The 20,958-nt window shown below is 34.4% G+C and overlaps 1 protein-coding gene across 11 annotated transcripts in view; it reads right to left on the minus strand.

Annotated features, from left to right (window-relative positions):
- The window catches only part of SNRK (SNF related kinase), a 46,464-nt gene that overhangs the window by 24,026 nt on the left and 1,480 nt on the right, over positions 1 to 20,958 (minus strand). The window contains exons 2-6 of one of the 11 annotated variants that reach the window (XM_079114145.1): positions 19,455 to 19,576; positions 18,818 to 19,005; positions 17,820 to 17,940; positions 9,945 to 10,006; positions 6,209 to 6,903 (exon numbers count right to left, since the gene is read on the minus strand). In XM_079114145.1, coding sequence (XP_078970271.1) covers positions 6,209 to 6,797 — 589 coding nt within the window. In that variant the 5' untranslated portion in view covers positions 6,798 to 6,903; positions 9,945 to 10,006; positions 17,820 to 17,940; positions 18,818 to 19,005; positions 19,455 to 19,576. Of the gene's footprint in view, positions 1 to 6,208; positions 6,904 to 9,944; positions 10,007 to 17,819; positions 18,795 to 18,817; positions 19,006 to 19,454; positions 20,748 to 20,958 lie in introns of those variants that run through there. The other 10 variants (XM_079114148.1, XM_079114140.1, XM_079114142.1 and 7 more) reach the window with 10 other exon arrangements.

Consider the following 20,958-nt stretch of genomic DNA (forward strand, 5'->3'; position numbering starts at 1 on the left):
ATGTACCCTCTGAGCTGACCTTTTTAATCTCTCAGCATAATTCCATCTAAGATGTGGCAACAGTTTGTTCCTTTTTATTGCTATGCACTATTCTATGATATGGTTCTACCACAGCGTAACCATTCACCCACTGATGGACATATGGGTTGTTTCCAGTTTATGGCTACTAAAATAAAGTTGCTAGAAATATTCATGTATAGGTTTTTTTATGTGAACATAGATATTCATTTCTCTGGAATAAAGACCCAGGAGTGTGACTGCAGGGCTGCACAGTAAATGTATATTTAGTTTTATAAGAAACTACCACTTTCTAGATTGGCTGTATTAGTGATTCCTCTCATTATTTTTAAGCTATTCTAGGTCCTTTCCCTTTCCATACACATTTTAGAATAAGTCCAAATGTCTGTGTCTACAAAAAACTTTGCAGGGTTTTTGATAGGAACTATGTTAATTAAACCTAGGCAACAATTAGGGGAGGGATAACACCTACACTGCCATCTTCCAATTGGTGAACATGGTATGTCTCTTCATTTATTTAGATCTTTGTTTGCTTCCTTTAACATTTCATAATTTTCAGCATAAGTTTTATGGTTAGATGTATTTTGAGAGATGTACACCTAGATATTTAATTTTTTTTACCTTACTGTAAATAATACTGTTTTAAATCTTGATCTCTGCATATCATTGTTAGTATTAAAGAAATGCAACTGATTTTTCTATGATTTGATAGTCTGTGATCTTGCCAAATTTATTTAATGGTTCTAGAATGGTTTTTTCCTGTAGATTTATTGAGATTTTATGTGTAGATAACCATGTCATTTGCAAGTAAAGACAGTTTTCTTTCTTTTCAATCTGTATGCTTATCTTTTATACTATGTTAAGAATAGTACTTATCCATCTTTTATTCTGAACTTAAGAGTAAAACATTTAGCTTTTGACCATTAAGTATGATGTTAGTAATAGGCTTTTTTTTGTTGATACTCTTTATGAGGTTGAGGGTATTCCTCTCTAATTCCTAGTTTACTAAGAGTAGGTAAAGAATAATATTTTAATGTGGAGCAAAGCAGATTTATGAAGAACTCTAGTTTTTGCATATTAATATCCACAAGGATACATCTCATGACTGGATGATCTCCATTAAATGCTGAACCACTAATATGAGAAATATAACATTTATAGGTTTATTTCTAAAAAACTACACATACTTAATCTAAATCCAAACCTTTTCATTAAAGTAACATGAATCCATGTTTTAAGAAACTTAGATTTCATGTATACCTACTGCATAGTAATCATAAAATAACGTAGAACTGGATACTTCATCTTTGAGACAGGTTGTCTATATAAAGCTAGGAAACATCTAGGGTTTTTTTTTTTTTTCATGTTCAGAGTCATACATCCCAGGAAAACTCCAAATCTGAAGAAGACAAAGTTCCCAACACCAAATTTAATTAATTTTAATTTTTTTAAAATTTTGATTTGAAAATAAAAATTTTAGGGATATATACAAAGTCAAAAGCAATTATCAGGACTTTGCAACTATTAAAATTATGTATCTATGATTTAAGAAACAATTTTCCCATTTTAGAGTTTAATGAAATGTTTAAAGTATAGCTTAGTTTTTTAGAGTAAGCTCTTTCCTAATGCTACTTAAAACGCGTGCACATACACACACACACACACCTTACCCAGAAATTCACACAAGGCCTCACTCTAAGTAGGCCACTCTACAGGGACAGCAGCAAGGCATCCATTAGTTTCAACTGAGCCTGTCTCTCAGATCACAGGCATGAAGCAGTGTCTGAGTCCAGCAAGCACAGGGTCATTCCGCTGCCTGTTTTTCTACTAGGAAACCTCACATAACAATCAGCAATGACCTCTCCGCTGTCTACACTGCTGCACTGCAATCTATCCCACCAGAATCCTAAAGACTGGAATTTTTACACAGATCATTCTTTTCCTTTCCTTTTTAGAACAATGAAGTCAACTTAATACAGATCCTTGGAAGTCCACAAAGGTGACTGAATAGATAGCTTACTGAATATGATCTAGCCTTCCTTTTTCTCCCCAAATTCCTAGACATGGCAGGTAGGATCAGAAAGAAAAAGAAAATGAGAGCCACAAGCCCTGCTGGTAGAAGCTCTGTGCCTTACAGAAGACACAGACAAAACAGGAAAGAACTGAACCAAGAAAGCCATTAGGAAAATTAATTGAGGTCAAATTCCTCCCACTTCCTAACTATACTAGCACCAGCATGCCCAAGCAGACATATGTTCTAGGCGGGAGGAATGATGAGGGCATTAGGGACAGAGAGAAGACAATGTCCAAGAGGTATACTGAGTCTGTCAAATAGCAAGACCATATATTAGAACTTCACACACAGGCACACACCCTGCTCTTCTCCCAAACCACAGGAAATAGACTATAATACTCAGATATTCTATCCAGTCAGGCTATTGAAAATCTCAAAAACACCGATGAACAAAGAGTTGATATCCTCAAGCACCTAAGACAAATGAGTACAGTGACAGGAACCAAATTCACCAAACAGAAGAAAGAACACTCAAGAAAACCCACTTAATGAAGTGCTTACAGGCAAGTTAAAATATGCAATGCTGAATCAATGAAATGTCAAAAATAAAATTGTTCTCACATTACCTCACTGGCAGATTTGGAAGCAAAACGATGACAGAAAAATATCTGAAAAAGCATCTTCAAAAGTTGGGAGGAAAATGATTAAATATATTTTTCTATGCCCAAATTATTCAAATATGAGGATATTCTTACACAGACAAGGACTTGGGAGAATTTTTCACAATTTTTCCTTTCTAGATGAAAGGATTACAAATGAAACAATGTAAAAAAGAAAAAATAATACAAATGAAAGACAGGGAGGCCAAGAAATTTGTAAAAATTAAGTAAAAAAACAAGTATTTATTATAAATAACAAAAGCAAATCAAATTTTACCACTAAGAGGAGAGCTCAGTAGTAAAACACTTGCCTAACATGAATGGTGCCCTTGGTTCAATCGCTCACACCAAAAAGAGAAAAAAGCAAAGAAATTTACTAAAAGGAAAGTAAGAGCAAATTATAGTTTTGTTGGGTAGGAGAAATAATATGGACATTGATTATGAACATTAAGGGTGGACACTTAAATAAAGAACAAAAACTGTAAACCATTTTGCAAACCACTCGGGAAAGAATAAAACAAACAAAACATGGAAAAGGTATAATATCATATAAGGCAAATGAAAAAAACACAAAATAAAAAGACATGAAATAAAGCTACATATTGTCTAAGATTTAAACATAAAAGAAAGGACTGTGAGATAAGCATCAAATAAGTAGTTTCATATTGATAGAAGGTATATAGCTCTTCATGTAAAATAAATTAAAAACTTCTAAGCCAGACATAGTGATCTACGCCTGTAATCCCACCAACTTGGGAGACTGGGGCGGGAAGATCCCAAGTTTGTGGCCATCTTGGCAACTTAGTGAGACCCTGTCTTAAAAATAAAAGATAAATAAAAAGGGATATAGCTTAGTAGTAAAGTGTCCCTGGATTCAACCCTTAGTACTGCCAAAACAAAAACAAAACCTTTTATATATCTTATTAGCTTGAAAATAACATGTATAAAACAAAAACAATACAGAATTCACAGATCAGAGTAAGAGATTAGCATAATTGTGAAAATGACAGATCAGAACAAAACATATTACGATGCAAAGTAGTAAATTAAATAATGAACAATATTAGTTATGTATAAAAATTCTGAATACACCAGAAGTATAGTTTAATCACACAGGAAACAGTCACCACAGTAAAAATTACTAGTTATTAAGCCACAAAGAAAATCCAAAAATATTTCCCAAAGGAGAAACCAACTGGGTCTACTTATTAATTTCAATGTCCTAAAAGTATATGCTAAAAACCAGAGTGCTAAAAGGAAAAATAAACCTATCTCCTCTGACTTAAAAAGAAATCTTTCTAAATAACTTTTGGGTTAAATGAGAAACTAAACAATAAAAATAAGTTGGTAATGAACAATGATGATACAATGAAAACCCTAGGGTATCAACAGACTGTGGGGTCAGATAACATAAATGCATTTGTCAGAAATCAAGACACTAAAAAAATAAGCTTTCAATTCCTGAAACTAAAGGGGAAAACAGGAAACTCAGATTCTAGAATTAATACAGAAAGAAAACCAATATCATTAAAAAAGTGTAGCTTATAAGTAAAATCAAAATCTTATTCTTCAAAAACAAAAATAGATACTTCTCAAAGCTGAGGACTAGTAATACCACCACTTATTAAACTGAACCAGAGCCTTGTATTTAGCAATATCTGGCAATTCTACATGATAGATTATAAGTTTTACCCATGCTCACTTATTAAAAATTTGTGAAAAATCTCTAATTTTGGCAAAACAAATTTAACAGTATATTAACAGAAAAATAACTGTTTGTGGGCTGGGGATATAGCTCAGTTGGTATAGTGCCTGCCTCACAAGCATAAGGCCCTGGGTTCAATCCCCGGCACTGCAAAAAAAAAAAAAAAAAAAACTGTTTGCTTATATATTTATTTTAATCATACTATTACACAAAATTAATTGAAATAAATCCAAATAATGAAAATGAAAGGTACCGATAAACTCTACCAATTCCACTCATCAACACAAAGTAACCATTCATTAATTGGTGAATATCCTCCCAATTTTGTTTTACTTTTTTATAACTTAAAATTTTTTATTATGCAATATTTAATATATTTGAATAAAAAGAACATTACAATGAACTATGTACCAAACCACCCAACCTAGAAAATCATCATCACCAATACAGTTGAAACCCTGTAAACATGCCTGCCTCTCAGAAGAAACTATCTTGCTTTCAAGCATTCTTCAGTTTACTCTATGTGCATGTACTCCTAAACAATATATACTACTTAATTATGTGTTTTAAACTTTTATATAAATACTATATTATACATTCTCTTCATCATTTTTCTTACGCATCATGCTTGTGAAATCCAGTCATGTTGACATATATTTCATAAATTTTCATCAATGGGTAGAATTTAATATGGATACTGAACAATTTATCCCCATGTTGATGTATATGCAACAATACTGTTTTAAACATTCTTTGAAAATCTGAGTAAGAGCTTCTCCATAGTACATTCACAGAAGTGGAAATGCTGTGTCACAAGATGTGATATCTTTCTTTACTTGATATTGCCAAATTGCCTTCTAAATTATAGAACAGTTCCTGATGTTCTATAATCTTATCATCCCTTAGTTTTGTCTGACTACAGTTTTTCCTCAATGTGTAAAGTATGAAATAGTATCTTATTATGGTTTTAATTTGCCTTTCCCTATGCTAAAGAGGTTGAAGGTCTTTTCCTGTTCAGACATTTGTGCTGCTTCTTCTACAAATTCCTGGCTTAGTTTCCTGATTAGAATGTCCCCACTAATCAAAATTTCTGGCTTAAATATTCTAATGAAAGACTTCAATGAGGCCTGATTATTTGTAGAAAGAAAAAACCATTCATTAACCCTTTATTTCCCAGAACACATTAGTCTAACATGAAAATCAATGTCTCGATATACAGTTTTCATCAGCACTCTTCAATGTTAAATGCAACTTTGTCCTTAATCTCTAATCCACATTTCAAATTATCAGACTACAAATGGAAAATTCCTATTTATAAGGTTTGACATCATGTGCATGTAACACTAGGACGCATTTTTCCAAGACTAAACTAAAAACAAAGCTGACTGCACCTTCGGATCAACAATTCCCTAAAAATTAAAACTAATTTCCTAAATGAAAAACAAGGTCTTCAAAACATATATGGTCCCAAAGGGAAAAAGTGGATAACAACCCAAAAAAAGCAATAAATACTGCCACCACAGGTAAGAAACTCCTGACAAATAAGTGCACACAAAAATACACTGGGAAGGGAGAGGGCAGTTAGGAATACCAGGAACTATAACATTCCAAGAAATTGATATACAGAGTGCCTGAAATAAACTAAATGCCACTTTTAGGATATCTGCAATCATGAAACCCAATTTCTTAGGTAAGATGTATTTAATTGAAACCCTCTTAGAAATTATTTTCAGATAAACAATAACCAATCTGACCAACTAAAGGGTAGCTGGCCAAATTCGAGTGGGTTAATACTGGACAAAGATAACCTACCTACTGCAGGTGCATCATACTCATCACCGAGCAGAATTTCTGGAGCAGAGTATGCAAGAGATCCACAGCTTGTAGTGAGCTTCTTCCCTGGTTGAAATTTGTTGCTGAAACCAAAGTCTGTCAACTTTACAAGACCTTGTTTTTCAAAGAAGACTACATTCTCTGGTTTTAAGTCTCTGTGAACCACATGGAGTTTATGGCAATATGATATAGCATGAACTATCTGAGCAAAGTACTTCTTGGCCAAGTCTTCATTAAGACCCTCCTCATGCTTCATTATGTAATCAAACATATCTCCTCCGTCTCCAAGTTCTAGAATAAGATATAGTTTGGTCTGGGTGTCAATAACTTCATAAAGGCGAACAATGTTAGGATGTTGCACTAGTTTCATACATCTCACTTCCTGGAAAAGATGACCAGTGGCTAGAGTATCCAGTTTTGTCTTATCAATAACTTTTACTGCCACCTTTTCACCTGTAAAGACATGCCTGGCAAGCTTAACCACTGCAAAATGACCTCGACCCAAGGTTTTGTCCAGATCATATAATCCAGCAATCTTTCCATCATATCCTCGTTTGAATCCTGCCATGCTGGTCCAAAAGGAGGAAAAATATTTATAATATTTGAAATGTATCTTCTCATATAAGAATATCTGGTGAAAATAAAGAATTCATTTTCAATGTTGCCACGGTCATCTACAAAATAAGAGGAGAAACAAAATTAAATTTCTGTAAATTTTCTTTTTTTTTCCCTTTTAAGAGAAGCTTAAAGTAAGTAAGTCAAGACAAAATGAGCCAGGGTCATTTATAAGAACCTGTTTCTATATTTAGAGTTTATATTATAAAGTAAAGGTTGAGAATTTAAATATTACATTAGATTTTGCAATCTGAAAAAAAATAGTTTTGGAAGCAATTTTTTGGTGATGTCAGAAATAAATTGGCAAATTTTATAAGCTGTGTTTAAAAAACAATCATTTTTCCAAAAATAATTTCACTTAATGTCTTAAAAAGAGTCAACAAGAATGGGAAAGCAGAGTTAACAAGAATGGGAAAATACAAAGAATAAACATCTGAACAGAAATCCCACAACGTTTTCCTCTCACCCTAAAACAAGCAATATTTTCTCTAAGTGTAAGAAGTGCCTTGGTAAAGTCTTCTTTACCCCTCTGCATCTCCAAATTGCCTTGGGACACTTCCACCCTATGTGGTCTATAGACATTTGAGCACTCCATTTTCCCACTCAGACTGAAAGGTTCCTTCTACTCTAAGCTCTTACTTTGTTCTTCTGCTCTACCCCAACACCTAGAACAGTGCTTATATATGGCAGGTACTCAAAACTGTTTTATCAAATTTTGAAATGTAACTTTTTCTTTCCCAAAATGTTTAAGAGGCAATTGTGTGTTCTTCTGTCACTAATGCCTAGGTTAACACCTGGCACACAACACTTGCTAACTACTACTACTTACTCCTGCTACTCATTCTTTCGTCCATTTTTATTACAGTTTTCCAACTCTCAGAGACAAATTACCATGGCCTGCTTATATTTAAAAAGTAAACAAGCATGTACTCTTACACACCATTTACATTTTAAAGACAATTTGGTCTTCAAGACCGAATTTTCAATCTTTATACCGTAAACTCCAAACACAGAAATAAGTTCTTATAAATGATCCTGACTCAGAAAACTGTCTAAAATTATACAAATGAAGATGTCACTTTAAATCTCACAGACTGAACTCACACTTATTTTTCTGACTAAAATTTAACAGAAATGAATAACAAAATACAGTGAGGGATACAGCAACCTCCCAAGACTAGCTCTGTTTGCTATTAGTGTATATTCATCCATTCAGTAAAGCCTTTCTAATTCTCTCAGTAAAAGGTTTCCTATTTTTAGTCACACAGTATTAAGAGAAGTACTTATGGTACTTAATCCATTTAGGAGAAAATATTCCAAACAACTAAATTTTACATACAATAAAGTCGTTTTTGAAAAAAATCAACACTGGCAATACACTCCTTAAAATTTCATTTTTATTTCAAAGAACCTAAGCTAACATTTTCTGAAATTCTACTATAGGTATTTATGCAAAATGATTATATTGTATCAGTGGCTCCTCACAATCCTGAGAGATGAGCACTAGTTTCATTTTTAGAGCGAAGAGAGACTCTGTCCTAGGTATAAGTGACTTAAGTGAAGCACTGAAGATAGGATTCAATCCTAACTCCTATTTTAAAGCCCATACTCTTTATAATTGGCTACTTGAATCAATGTTACATGTGGGATACCTTACAGAATTAAAACATCAACCATAAAAATGGCATAAAGTCATTCTCACAGTCATCTCACTTCAGAAAAGATAAAAATCTCATGTTTGGGGTCATCTCAAAAAATTTATAGACTATGAGCTTAAAAAGTCAACAGTTGATATGTTTACTAACATGTTTTGCATTTTTTAGGAATTACTACAGTAAGTAACACTACCATTCCTTGAATGAGTACCATGCCAGTCATATATCAAATGCTTTACATTATTCCTCATTCAATCCTACCTCAGAGACAGGGAATATTTGCCCCATTTAGAAGCACAAAAATATTAAGTAACTTGGCCTAAGAAAGGCTAGGATGTAAAACAGCTGGAGTCAACCCCAGGGCTATCTGACACCAGTCAGTACTTTTAAACACTGTTATGCTGTTTCTGCAAGTAGACTTCAGAACCAAATCTAAATTATTAATCCTATGTTAATATTTTTAAAAATAAGAAACCAGTATGCTGTGTAGGTGTTAGGAAAAAGCAAATTTCTTCTACACTTCATACTATCTTTGTAATCTGAGCTAATAATTTTAATAATAGGATTAATAAGAAAATCCAAATTGGAAGATTTAGCTGTTTAGACAACAGCTCCCCTAAAGAAATTCAGGTATATTTAACCTTTAAAAATAAAAACTGTAGGCTAACTCTAGGGAATAGGAAGATATCTTTAAATCTTTTAATTTAATTTAACTGTAAGGGCAGTAATTATTCTTAAAATCCTACTCCGAGTCTATATGTTTCTTTCTATTGCTCCAGTTTGCAAATGTAACTTTAGCTTTCAAAATAGACTCCTTCAGGCTCTCAAGTTATAAAATCTTTGTTATTTTCATCTATCATCTTAATTTAGATGTGTTCCTGAAAAATAGCATAAAAATCAGATTTGATAAATGAACCTTTTTTTAATTAAATGGTATTACAAAAATAATAATTTTTTTAAAACGGTTTTTTTCAAGGTCCCAATATACCCAGAGATAATCACCATTAACACCTTAACATTTCTCTTCCCAGACATGTGCCAACAGGACAAAGTGAAATCATTTTTAGTCTACTAGCAAGTTCATAGAAAATAATCTAATAGATCTCTTTGATTAATTACATTATCAGAGAATTTACTTTTGGTACAAGTGCCCACTTTTCAAGAGTATGAAACTATAATTCCAATTGGATACCTAAAAACAGGATATTATGATTAATTTAAGGTTGGGAGGAAAAATAGCCTTGTTAATGAATATCGTTTAAAACACTAGTGCAATATCTAATCCTACTATCAAGTGCACTTTGAGTTAGAATAAGAAATAATTCAATTGTTTTTTGATCTCTGAGGATCTATCTCACAGTGCCTGAAAGTCATTCTGAACACCAATGCTGAATGTTAAGATGTATTTTATATAAAGGTGAATGTGTATCAGTTCCAAGACATACCCTGCAAACTGCATACCGAATAATCCTTGTTATCACTGTGTTTTGTTAGTTGCTTCTTTCTCCTAAAAGAAAATACAGAAAAACATTTCCAGTTTAGTTCTATTTGTTTTAACTGTGCTTAGAGTCAAAATATAATCCATAAGGTCAGATTTTTATACAAACATATAAAAATGGCAAAATTTGTTTTTAGTGACCCAGTCTCCTCCTATTATCTTTTTGTATTCTGTAACTTACAACTCCTTTTGCAAATCTTGAGTAAATAGAAATTTCAGAGTGAAAAGATATGAAGGAATTTTTCTAAGTAGACAGGTCAAAATATTATTCCACTGGAAGGAAGAACCAATATCAACAAATAACAGTACATTCGCCATCTTCTAAATACTTACTGCGTAGCAGACCCCTGAATCCGCATTCTGCTGCATTGTCACTATAAGCCTACAAGGTAGGCCAATCAGGCTCAACTTGTCAGATAAACAGCAGACACAGGTTCCAACGCTGTTTAGCCTGGCTTCCAAGCCTAACCCATCTCTAGAAGCCCCTGTGGGTTCCTGAAATACCCACAACAGGAGCCAAGGAGAGCACTTTACAAGATACTCCTCTATCAGGCAAACAAATCAATTCTGATGCCAGTATCAGCAAACACAAAAAACACCTCTAGTTAAGAGGCTTGCCACATGATAGTAAAATTAAAGTATCACTATGAACAAAAGAATGTGAGTAGATCACTTATATCCAAGTTTATGGTACAGTGAGGTAATGCTAACTAAAGTAGCCTTGCAGACCTTTCCACAACCCTGAATACCACATGAACTACTGAAAGGCTTGAACATTCACATTCACATCTTACACTAATGGTAAGCAGTGTCCAGGTAATCATTAAGCCTAAGCTCACTTTCACTTGGGGGGAAAGGAGTGCAAGGGAGTAGGGAAAAGCAGGTAGGAAAGGTGAAAGAAGGAAAGGTGAAAGAAGGAAAGGTAGGTGACCTCTGGATGTGAAAACAAATCTACTACTGTGAAGGAGAGAATAAGGACAGAGAGTTATGTAGCATAAATGAAGCTAGCAAAGCCAAGGCACAGGTCCACATCTAGTGACAGGCAAACCCTGGGATACCAGCCTGCTCCAAGTTAAGTATGATGATAGCTCCTCCCATTACCCCTATGGGCTTCTCTTTCCAACAATCCCTGTTTCACCTCGTCTCGATGGAAGGCTAGGCACTGGTTCTGAAGGCCAATGACTAGATTTGGATCTCAGCTCACCAATCATATGCCACAGGACCTCAACAGTTACCCAACCTATCTGTGTGGTCAGTTTCCCCACTAAAAAATGCTAGTAACAAGAAAACAACAATTCCATAGACTGTGGTGAGGATTAAATGAGTTAATAGAGGTAAAATGTTTAAAATAATGCCTGGCAAAGAGTAAGCCTTCAGTAAGTACGATTCACCCCCACTACCATTGCTACAATGATGGCACTTTCATTTCCCAAGAAGTAATTCTTCTAATTGTTCACCCTATTTCAAAAGAAGAATTCACTGAACTAGTATCTCTTTTGCTTTCATAAATATTCCACCCAGTTTTGCAAAATATCAAATTGAAATTGAGTGCTACAAGATTTTGAGGTAAAGAAAATAATGCCTTTAGCTGTGCATCAAAACCCGATGATTTTTAAATAAAACACCTCAAAAGACTCCTAAGTATCTACTTTTAAAATATTCAGATAACCTTCTATCAAATTTACTCTTTAAAAAAGGATTAAGTGTTCCTTTACCTTTTTTCCCATCACAGTAATATATTAAGAAAATACGTAAAACACAAAAGAGAAAGCAGAAAATAAAGATATTCATAGTCCTGGCACTGAAAATTAGCATATTTTGGGGGTCAATATTCAAATACTTACAATAGCTACTTTTATTTTATAAATGTGAGATCTCCTGCTTTTTTCACTTAACATTTTATTTTGGTTTAATTTTTTTGTTTCAATTATGTGTCTTTCTGTTAAGTGTCTGTTTCGTTTGGGAAAAATACAACTAGAACATGCAAATTATCAAAAAGGGAATTTAAAAAAAATCATCCATTATCCTATCACCTATGATAACATGTTAACATTCAACTACACAGTCATTCAAATTATTTCCTACGTAAAATATATGCACAGACACAATTTCTTTTTTTAGAAAATAAGATAGTACATGGGGGCAAGGAAGGTGATATCAGGGACATCACCTTTTAACAATTTTATAAATATTTCTTTCCAAAAACCAACCTGGAGGAGTGAGCACAGTTCACTTTAGAAAATTTGAGACATGCTAAAGAGCATAAAAAATAAATTAATTAAAGGTGATTTTTTTAATCTCTTGGATGATGACTTCTCATCAGTTCAGTATACATCTTTTATACTTGGGCTTCTTTACAAAGTTAAGATACTGTCATGAAGTTTGATAGTTACTTTACACATTTTCTCATATACTAAAGTCTTCAGCAATGACTACGTAGGAAAAAGAACAGCTTTTTAAACCACAAACACCACTAAATTAGGCCATTCTAAAGCAGCCTTCTTATTCAGCACATGCTCATACATGTATACAACTAGGCTGGACCTAAATGAAACAGACCAACTTGCCAAGAGTGTTTATAATATGGAAATTCATGTTTAAGAAACAAGTACTGGTATGTGTTGCAAGAATCTATTGATGTTCTCCAGCTAAAGAGAGGAGAAGCAACTGTAGGGTGTAGGTGTGGCTGGAGAAGAGGAAGGAAGTGTGGGTGGCCGTACACACGTTTTGCAAGCTGCTGAAAACAGTTGTAGAACCAGCCTCTGTTAAACCTACTGTCAATTTGGAATCCACTCTGCTATTCTTGTTAAAACTCACTGTTAGCTTTTTGTTGACATCACTACCACTGCAGTTTGGTCTATATATCAAATGAACTAGAACAAAACAATATGATGGCCCAAGATGGCTCTCCCTAGATACCACTCTGGACCAATCCATGGTATGAGAAAGTGGAAGAATTTAAAATAAAAGGGCTGTAGGCAAGTGTAAGGCTACTCATATATAGCTCTCTACATTTTGTTTGAAATATTATATTTTCCCCTAAAACAGAACATCAATATACAGTGTCTGAAGGCAGTGACTGGGTTGCCGATGCAGATCAATCCTTTAAGTGCTGGCTTAAGTAATCTTTATTTCCTCTAAGTGTTTAAATAAGCTACAGTTTTAGAATATATCAAGGAATTTGAATGAACTAAAGAGTCAGGCAAATCATTCACCAGCTGATGTAGAGTGGTTGGTTCTTAGTATGTGTGGAGGAAAAGGGGCTAACTTCCAAGCCACAAAACTTGGACCAGCAACACAGATAATAAGCTCAAAATCCGAAAGAGAATCTGCCTCTTATTAAAGTGATAAAAAGACTAAGTATGTCACCATTTCTACCTAGGGTAACTGTAACTTAAAAATCATTATGGTGACAATTCTGACATAAGGTTTAATAAAGAATGACTTAAACAAAAGCTGGTGTGTAGAAATTACTCCAAAATAAATCAAACCACACCACCATTACTCATTATTCCCAGAAAACCAGAAGGTAAACTGGAAGCTATGGAAAATTTTTAAATGTTTATACTATAAATCTCTCCTCTTCCAAAGCATTGTCAAAACTCATTTTAACTCTCTATCCCCACCCCCTCCAATATGGGATGGAGATAACCATTTAAAAAAAAAAAAAAAAAAAAAAACACTCAAAAAAGAATGATGAACAGGGAAGAAGAAAAAAAAAACAAAACTCACCCTTAAATACTGGCTGACTGACTTAAAAGACAGAATCATTTGGAAATGTTCTTGTACTTCAAGAGCCTTAAAATTATTCATATCCTTGATTGAGTAATATTATTACAAGTTTATAATCCCTAATCTGAAAATCTGAAATTCTCCAAAATCTGAAACTTCTTGAGTGGCAAAGCTTGGTAGAAAATTCTATACCATAAAACTTTTGTGACCAAATTATTAAAAATATTGTATAAAATCATCTTCAGGTTATGTGTATAAGATGTATATGAAACAAATGAGTTTCATGTTGAGATTGGGTGAGTCTAACCCCTAAAATATATCATTATGTATATGCAAATATCACAAACTCTGAAGAAACAAACCCCCAATCCAAATACTTCTAGTCCCAAGAACTTCAGATAAGGAATATTCAACACATACTAAACTTGTGTCTTAAAGATGCAGACAAATACTTATATTCAATAATGTTCAGTAATGTTTAAATATGCCCCCAAAATCAGAAATAACCTAAAAGTCTATAATACAGAAATGGTTAGTCACTGTATACCCAACATTAGTACTATGCTGGTATATTTGAGATTATTTAATCTGAGGAAATTCTCACAACATAATGTTAAGTAAAAAAAAGTTCATACACTAAATTTCATAGCATATGATTTCATTTTTCAAAAAGTATATAATTTGTGTGAATGCATATACTTTAAAATCTAAAATGTTCAGTTAAGAGTTTTTCCTCTATGCTTTTCTGTTCTTTTAAAGTTTTGTCAGAGAATAAGTGCTGCTTTATAATCCAAAAGAAAGAGGCTATTAATTTTTTTATTTTCTATATTTATTTACTTTTACATGAAGAAATTTATCAAATAAATTAATTTCTCTCAAAAAATACTGTCTAATGCCTATTTATGTAATCCGAATAAACCAAATATATGTGACGAAATATTCCCCATTCTCCAAAGGGAGAAGGTACATAATTCCTTCAGGCTTAGAAACAGGAATACTGAGTCATTTTCATTTACAAATAATTTGAGCCCTAACTATGGAGGGCACAATGCAGTTCCTGCCCTTTAGAATCTTACAAATGAGTTAAGAAAATAGGATCTACATATCAAGAGATAAATAACTACACTAGTTAGCCTAGGTGAAGTGTATAAAAGGATGAGGAAAGGAATTACAGAAGAACAGGATCACCAAGGGCAGGGGTTAGCCACAGACTAGGGCTCATTCTTCAGTGGGGAGTAGCGAAACATCATTTACATAAGAGAGGTAAAGAGAGGCAGCCAAGGGGGGCAGTATATATGGCTGGTTAACTCAGGAAAGGGGAACATCAGTGTGGGTGAAGTTAGGATTTTGGGTGGAGGTAAGATAAATTCTTTAAGGTTAAGGAGAAAGCTGATTCTAAAGAAACCCTAATGGCTCACCATTAACCCTCTTTCACAAATGATGGAAAACTTGCCATACTAAATAATTCACCACACATACAGCTTTGAATTATATGTCATTTTAATCAAAACATCAGAGTAAAAATGCACAGGAAAAGTTTATTATACAAGAGTGATATGAGGTCTTAAGATATCTTTAGGTACCAATATGAAAGCAAAATAGAAATAAGATCATTAGAGACTTTAAGCCAATTTAAAAAGTTCAGTTACCTAAATCACTAATTTCTGTTTTTGATTTGTTAAGACGTCTCTCATACATACTATTCTAAAAATCTACTAATCTACTACTAACCTCAATAGGGTTATACAGAAATAAATTTTACAGCAAAACCACAATTGATTTTTGCTTCACTTCAAATTTTAAAAATGCCTTTTACTGCCACAATTACCCATCAGAATTCCAGTATTATTTGAATATAGGCCTCAAAAAGAGGGAACAATTTAATTAGTAATCTACATACTCAACTTTTTACATTTGTTATATCATTTAATTCCTCACAATAAGTGACATAATAGAGGCATCATACTGACTTTCAAATGAGAAAACAGGGCCAAGGAGGCAAAGGACTCACTCTGCCTCAGTCCTAAACCCTGTAAGAACTGCCTAGATTATAGCCCAGACCCCACCAACTCGGATCTTTCATTTTTCTTTCCTATAAATACAATGCTTTCTCTTTCTAATTCCCTGAGAAACTAAAGCACTAAAAAATCTATTTTGACATTTCTGGTGTTCCTCCAATTCTGATATGCCCAGCAAGTTATTTGCCCCAGCAATCAATTCAATGGAGAAAATTCTCCAGTACCACTAAAGAATCATCTAGTGAACATCATTAACAAATAATTCAGTTAAAAACTTTTTGAAATGTTTAGAAACTATTTGTTAAGTCAAGGAAGTAAGTTACAGGTAAATGACCTTTCAAAAGACAGATTAATTAGTCATTTAAAAATGAAATGGCAGCTTGAAAATAACTTCCTACAATTGTTTGCATACAATTTTGTGGATGGTAAGATATCCCCCAATCCCCAGCCAACACAAACTAAATCAGATAAAAATTTAGGCAGGTTCTATTTTTTTTTTTCTTAAAACCTTTATCCTTTCCTAAACTGCAATTTAAATGCACTTTGCAAATTATATTCTTTCCAGTCGTTTTCTGAAAAAGCATTTTCCTTCACAAGAGGATTAGTAAATACTTATCAAATAGGAGAGCACAGAACAAAAATCAAGCCTTAAAACTGTACACTGAATATTCCAAATATTTTAAATTTCTTTAGTACCATTCATAATGCTTTATGCCAATAAAGTGAACTGTTTAACCTGCAGATAATGGGGTAAAACAGAAAGCAAAACTTTACTCTTAAAATTCACTCAGCCTAGCCAGGTGTGGTAGCATATGCCTATAATCCCAAGCAGCTTGGGAGGTGAATCAAGAAGATTGCAAGTTGGAGGCTAGCTTCAACAATTTAGTAAGGCCCTGTCTCAAAATGAAAAATAAAAAAGGGCTGGGGATATGGCTCAGTGATAAAAGTGTCCCTGGGTTCAAGACCAGGCACCAAGTAAAATTCGTTCAGCCTTTGTTCACTGCTAAATAAAAAGACTATAAGAAAGGGGGTGGAGGGAAGGAGAAAGTGCTAGGGAGTGATACTGGCCAAATTATATTGTTATATATTAATGAATATGTAACAACAAATTCCACCATTATATACAACTATAATTCACAAATTAAAAATGTGTGTGGGGGGATTTAGTTCTGACAAAATAAAGAAAAAAGGGAGGGGCTGTACAATATCATTATTAGAAATCCAAATATAGTACACTGCAGTTTCATAATCTGTCCATGAATATTTGTTAGTATACTGTCCTAAATCTAAAATGAACTTTATATAGATAAGTCATACTATAAAACTTGCATTTAAAATCCAATATAATCTAAGACTAACATAGCTAAATATTAAATCAGAGGTGACATATACAAATATTTCCCCATCTATGCAACATAGAGTAAAACACATTAAGAGGTATGTACATTCAAATGGGAGAGAGGGAACACAAGAGAATGGTAGTTCTAAAATTTCACATTTCAAAGTACCACATTAGCTTTTCTTATTATCTTCACTATGAGGTACATTTTAGAAATGATCAAAACTCATTTTTTCAGTAAATATGCAGAGAAAAATGACAGAACAATGAAGTGTAAAAGTCACTCCACTTATATGAACAGGCATGTCTTTATCTATAAAGTAGATAATCACCACCTTCTAGTTATTGTGAAAGCTAAGCAGGACAAGGTATGAGAAGGATGAAACTTAAAAATGACTTTTCCCTCTCCAACTTTTTAGAACTGGCCTTCCTCCCTGGAATCCCCCAGGAGATTCCAGTATTGGAGAGGGGTGGTAAATTTAGTTCCCTAAAATTTCTTGTTATCAATACCCTCCCCAATTAGCCCAACACCCCAACTGGATATATACTAGAAAGATCCCTGACTCAAGTTCTTTACAACCTCTTATAGAAACAGATATGCAAAAAGAGGTGTCCTTTCTCCTAAATATACTTCAGGGAGTTCATGGAAAGTATCCCAAAGAATTTTTCCTTTTTTTTTTTTTTTTTTTTTTTTAGGGGGGCAGTGCTGGGGTTCCAACCCAGAGCTTCATACCTGCTAGACAAGTGCTCTAGTGCTGAGCCCCACAAAGAAACTGTTTTGTGTGTTTGAACCAAGAACTGAAATTGCAATGGTGGAAACAGTCTTTCCAGGAAAAGAGACCTGAGACAGCTCACTGCAATTGGGACAATAATACACGCAGAGCATAGAAAACAAGGTCAGACTAGTAGGTAACGGCCAGATACCCAAACAGCCTTGTATTCCTGTAAATAACCAATTTATTTGTCTCAGATCTAGCTAGCCATCACCCATGTTTTAGGGCCCTGCTTAAAGATCACCATCCTGATCATTCCCATGCTCTCCTCACCTTCTTGCACACTAGTTCTCTATACCTACTCATAGCACACCATGCCCTATACCATTATTATCACAACTATGAGGGCATATAATTATTTATGATTGTATGGTCAATAATCTGCATACCCTAGTAGACTAAATTAGAAGTTCGGTCCACATAAGGACCATGTCCATTTTATTCAGCTCTGTATCCCAGAACCTGCCAAGTACAGCATCTATCCAAAACATATGGATACATTTTGTTGAATGAACAAATGAAGGCATAAGAAGCCAAAGAATCCTGAGCAGGGGAATGGCCAACAGAGATGACAGTTTAACAAATCACTCTAGCAGCAAAATGAAGATCAGACTGGAAGGGCAAGACTAGAGCTGGAGACAGGTAAGGAGACTACTACAAATGTCTCCAGGTAAATAATTACTTAAAGGCTTAAAAATGAGGGTAGTCACTATCCAGGCAGTGATGGTAAGAGTGTAGTGGAGAAGATTCATTTCAGAGGCAGACTCTAAGAACTTGGTGCATAAGAACAAGGCAACTAAGGAAATACACAATGACTCTAGAGGAGAGTGGCCCACAGCGTCATTCTCTGAGACTGAGAATACAGGATGGGAACACTTCCTAAGCATGCTAGCAGAGTGGAAGATTTGCTTCTAGTTCTAAAATTCTATGACTGAAAAACAATTTAAATCCAACCTACCTGTATTATAGTGGGCATGGTCTCTATTAACAAGCTCATAAAAGCAAAAACTTAAGCTTCAATTTTTAAAGTTTCATCATCAAGGCATTTTCTGGGTGCACAAATGGTACTGGGCATTACTCTAGTCTGTGGATATACAGGTCGAAGAAGTGATCTTTGACCTTCAGAGAGCTGCCAGTCTTTTGGGTCTGAAAAAGATAACTGCATGTCAACAACTGAGAAATTCAGGCCCAAGAAGGGTGTGATTTGACCACACATGGAGTAATCAATGCTTCTGGAGCACTGATTTCATAACCTACATTAAAGAGTCTAGGCAAGGGCTGGGAACATAGGCCAGTTGGTAGAGTGCCTGCCTAGCATGCACAAGTCCCTGGGTTCAATCCCTAGCACCACGGAGAGGGGGAAAATGTCTAGGCAAATATATAGCTGAGGGCATCTACATTTACATGGACAGACCCAAAAGCAAGACTGGGTCTTGTTTTGAGCCTGGAGACACTTTACAACTTAAAACATCATGTCCCATGGACAGATAATGCCCCCTGACTTTGAAGTAACTGCTCAGTAACCACATGGCAGCAGACCAGGAGGCATAGCACAAGATAGGTATAAAGGCCTGATTTGTCAAGGAAAAGCCTACCTGAGCAGAAGCCAAATGCTGAAGGTGCCGAAGCAGACTCTCAGGAGGCTCTGGAAGTGACAGCAGAGAAATAAACATTCAGGGAAGGCAGAGCAGGAATCTTCTTTAGACCGGTTCCTCCCCTACCAATGGCAAGAAATAGTTTTCCAAGGGATGTAAGACCACAAACCAAAGCAGATGTGCAGAAAAGCAAATGAGGAAATGATCTTCATGGGTGTGAATACCATAGTTCCAGATCATCCAAAGAAGACAACACACTTCGAGTACTCACAACTGGAGCCATTAAGCCCCAAACAACAAAAATACCTTCCTTATTGTCCCTCAAAGCTAGAGCCCATTCCTTTCTTTTCAAATGCTTTGAAGAAAGAATAGCTACATCCTCTCGACTTCCTCAACTGCTTTTCACCCTCATGGATCTAGGTTCTTCTCCTGACACCTAATCTCATTTTTCTCATCTTCCCTGAACCCTAATCTTCTTTCCCTTTTCCCTTCAAGACCAGTTCAACCATCACCTTCTCTAGAAAGCATTCCCAGGTCAGACTGCTTATTGCCCCCTGCTTCTGCAGGGTTTTTCTATGCTCATCAAGGCATGCTTCAGTTCTCATGATGGTTTACTTCGTATTCCCCCTGCGTCTTCTAAGATCCTAAAGGCAGGAACTGATTTTTGCTCACTTCTCTACTGCTATCTTCTACTCCAGGGCTCCAAATGTAGACAAATAAAGTTTCCATGAACAAATAAACAAAGGTTAAAATCCATTCAACTTTTCAAACTAAGGGGCTCTAAGAGAATTTACCTGAATATACATGTACACCAAGTATTACCTATATTCTGAATAAGTTTTCTTATGAAAATATCTTGACTCAAAACTCTACTTTATGGCTTCTTAAGCAAACAGCTGTAATGCTGTTAAATTAAGCTTTTAGAGTTCCTCATCTATATTTTTAATTCCTAAAATTCTGTCCATGTGGAAAACTCATTTGTACCCTTTTCTTCTTAGGCAGTATGACCTCTTAGAATCAGAAAAGAACTACAGGGAGGAAAAATCATGCCTTATTAATACCAATGTTTAGAATCATGGCTGTTCAATATCTCCAAAAATAACTTTTTTTTTCTATTTAGTTTCACTTTCAATATAAAGGAAGCACCCTTGGTGAAATTTAGATGAGCAGTATTTACTGTGGCCAGTAAAAATATGATGAATGCCCTTCAATTTTAATGAGGACATTTAATCTCTCTTCTTTTAGGATTACATGATTAAACCTTAACCATCATGGCCCAATCTAAATTTCTTGTCTAGATCTTAATGCAATAGTACAGAAAATATTACTGAAAATAGTAAAAAAACTAACAGAGTGAGAGTAATTTGTGTGCACAAATTGAAATAATAACTGATTATGGACATTTTAAAAATTTGAAGGTGGCACTCAAAAGTTTCTTGTCCAAAAGTCCTGAAAATAGGAGTATTAAAAAAAGTTATTACCATGCACTTGATTTTCTATGTGG

This window comes from Sciurus vulgaris, assembly GCF_902686455.1.
Source record: "Sciurus vulgaris genome assembly, chromosome: 16".
In the NCBI taxonomy this organism is placed as follows: domain Eukaryota; kingdom Metazoa; phylum Chordata; class Mammalia; order Rodentia; family Sciuridae; genus Sciurus; species Sciurus vulgaris.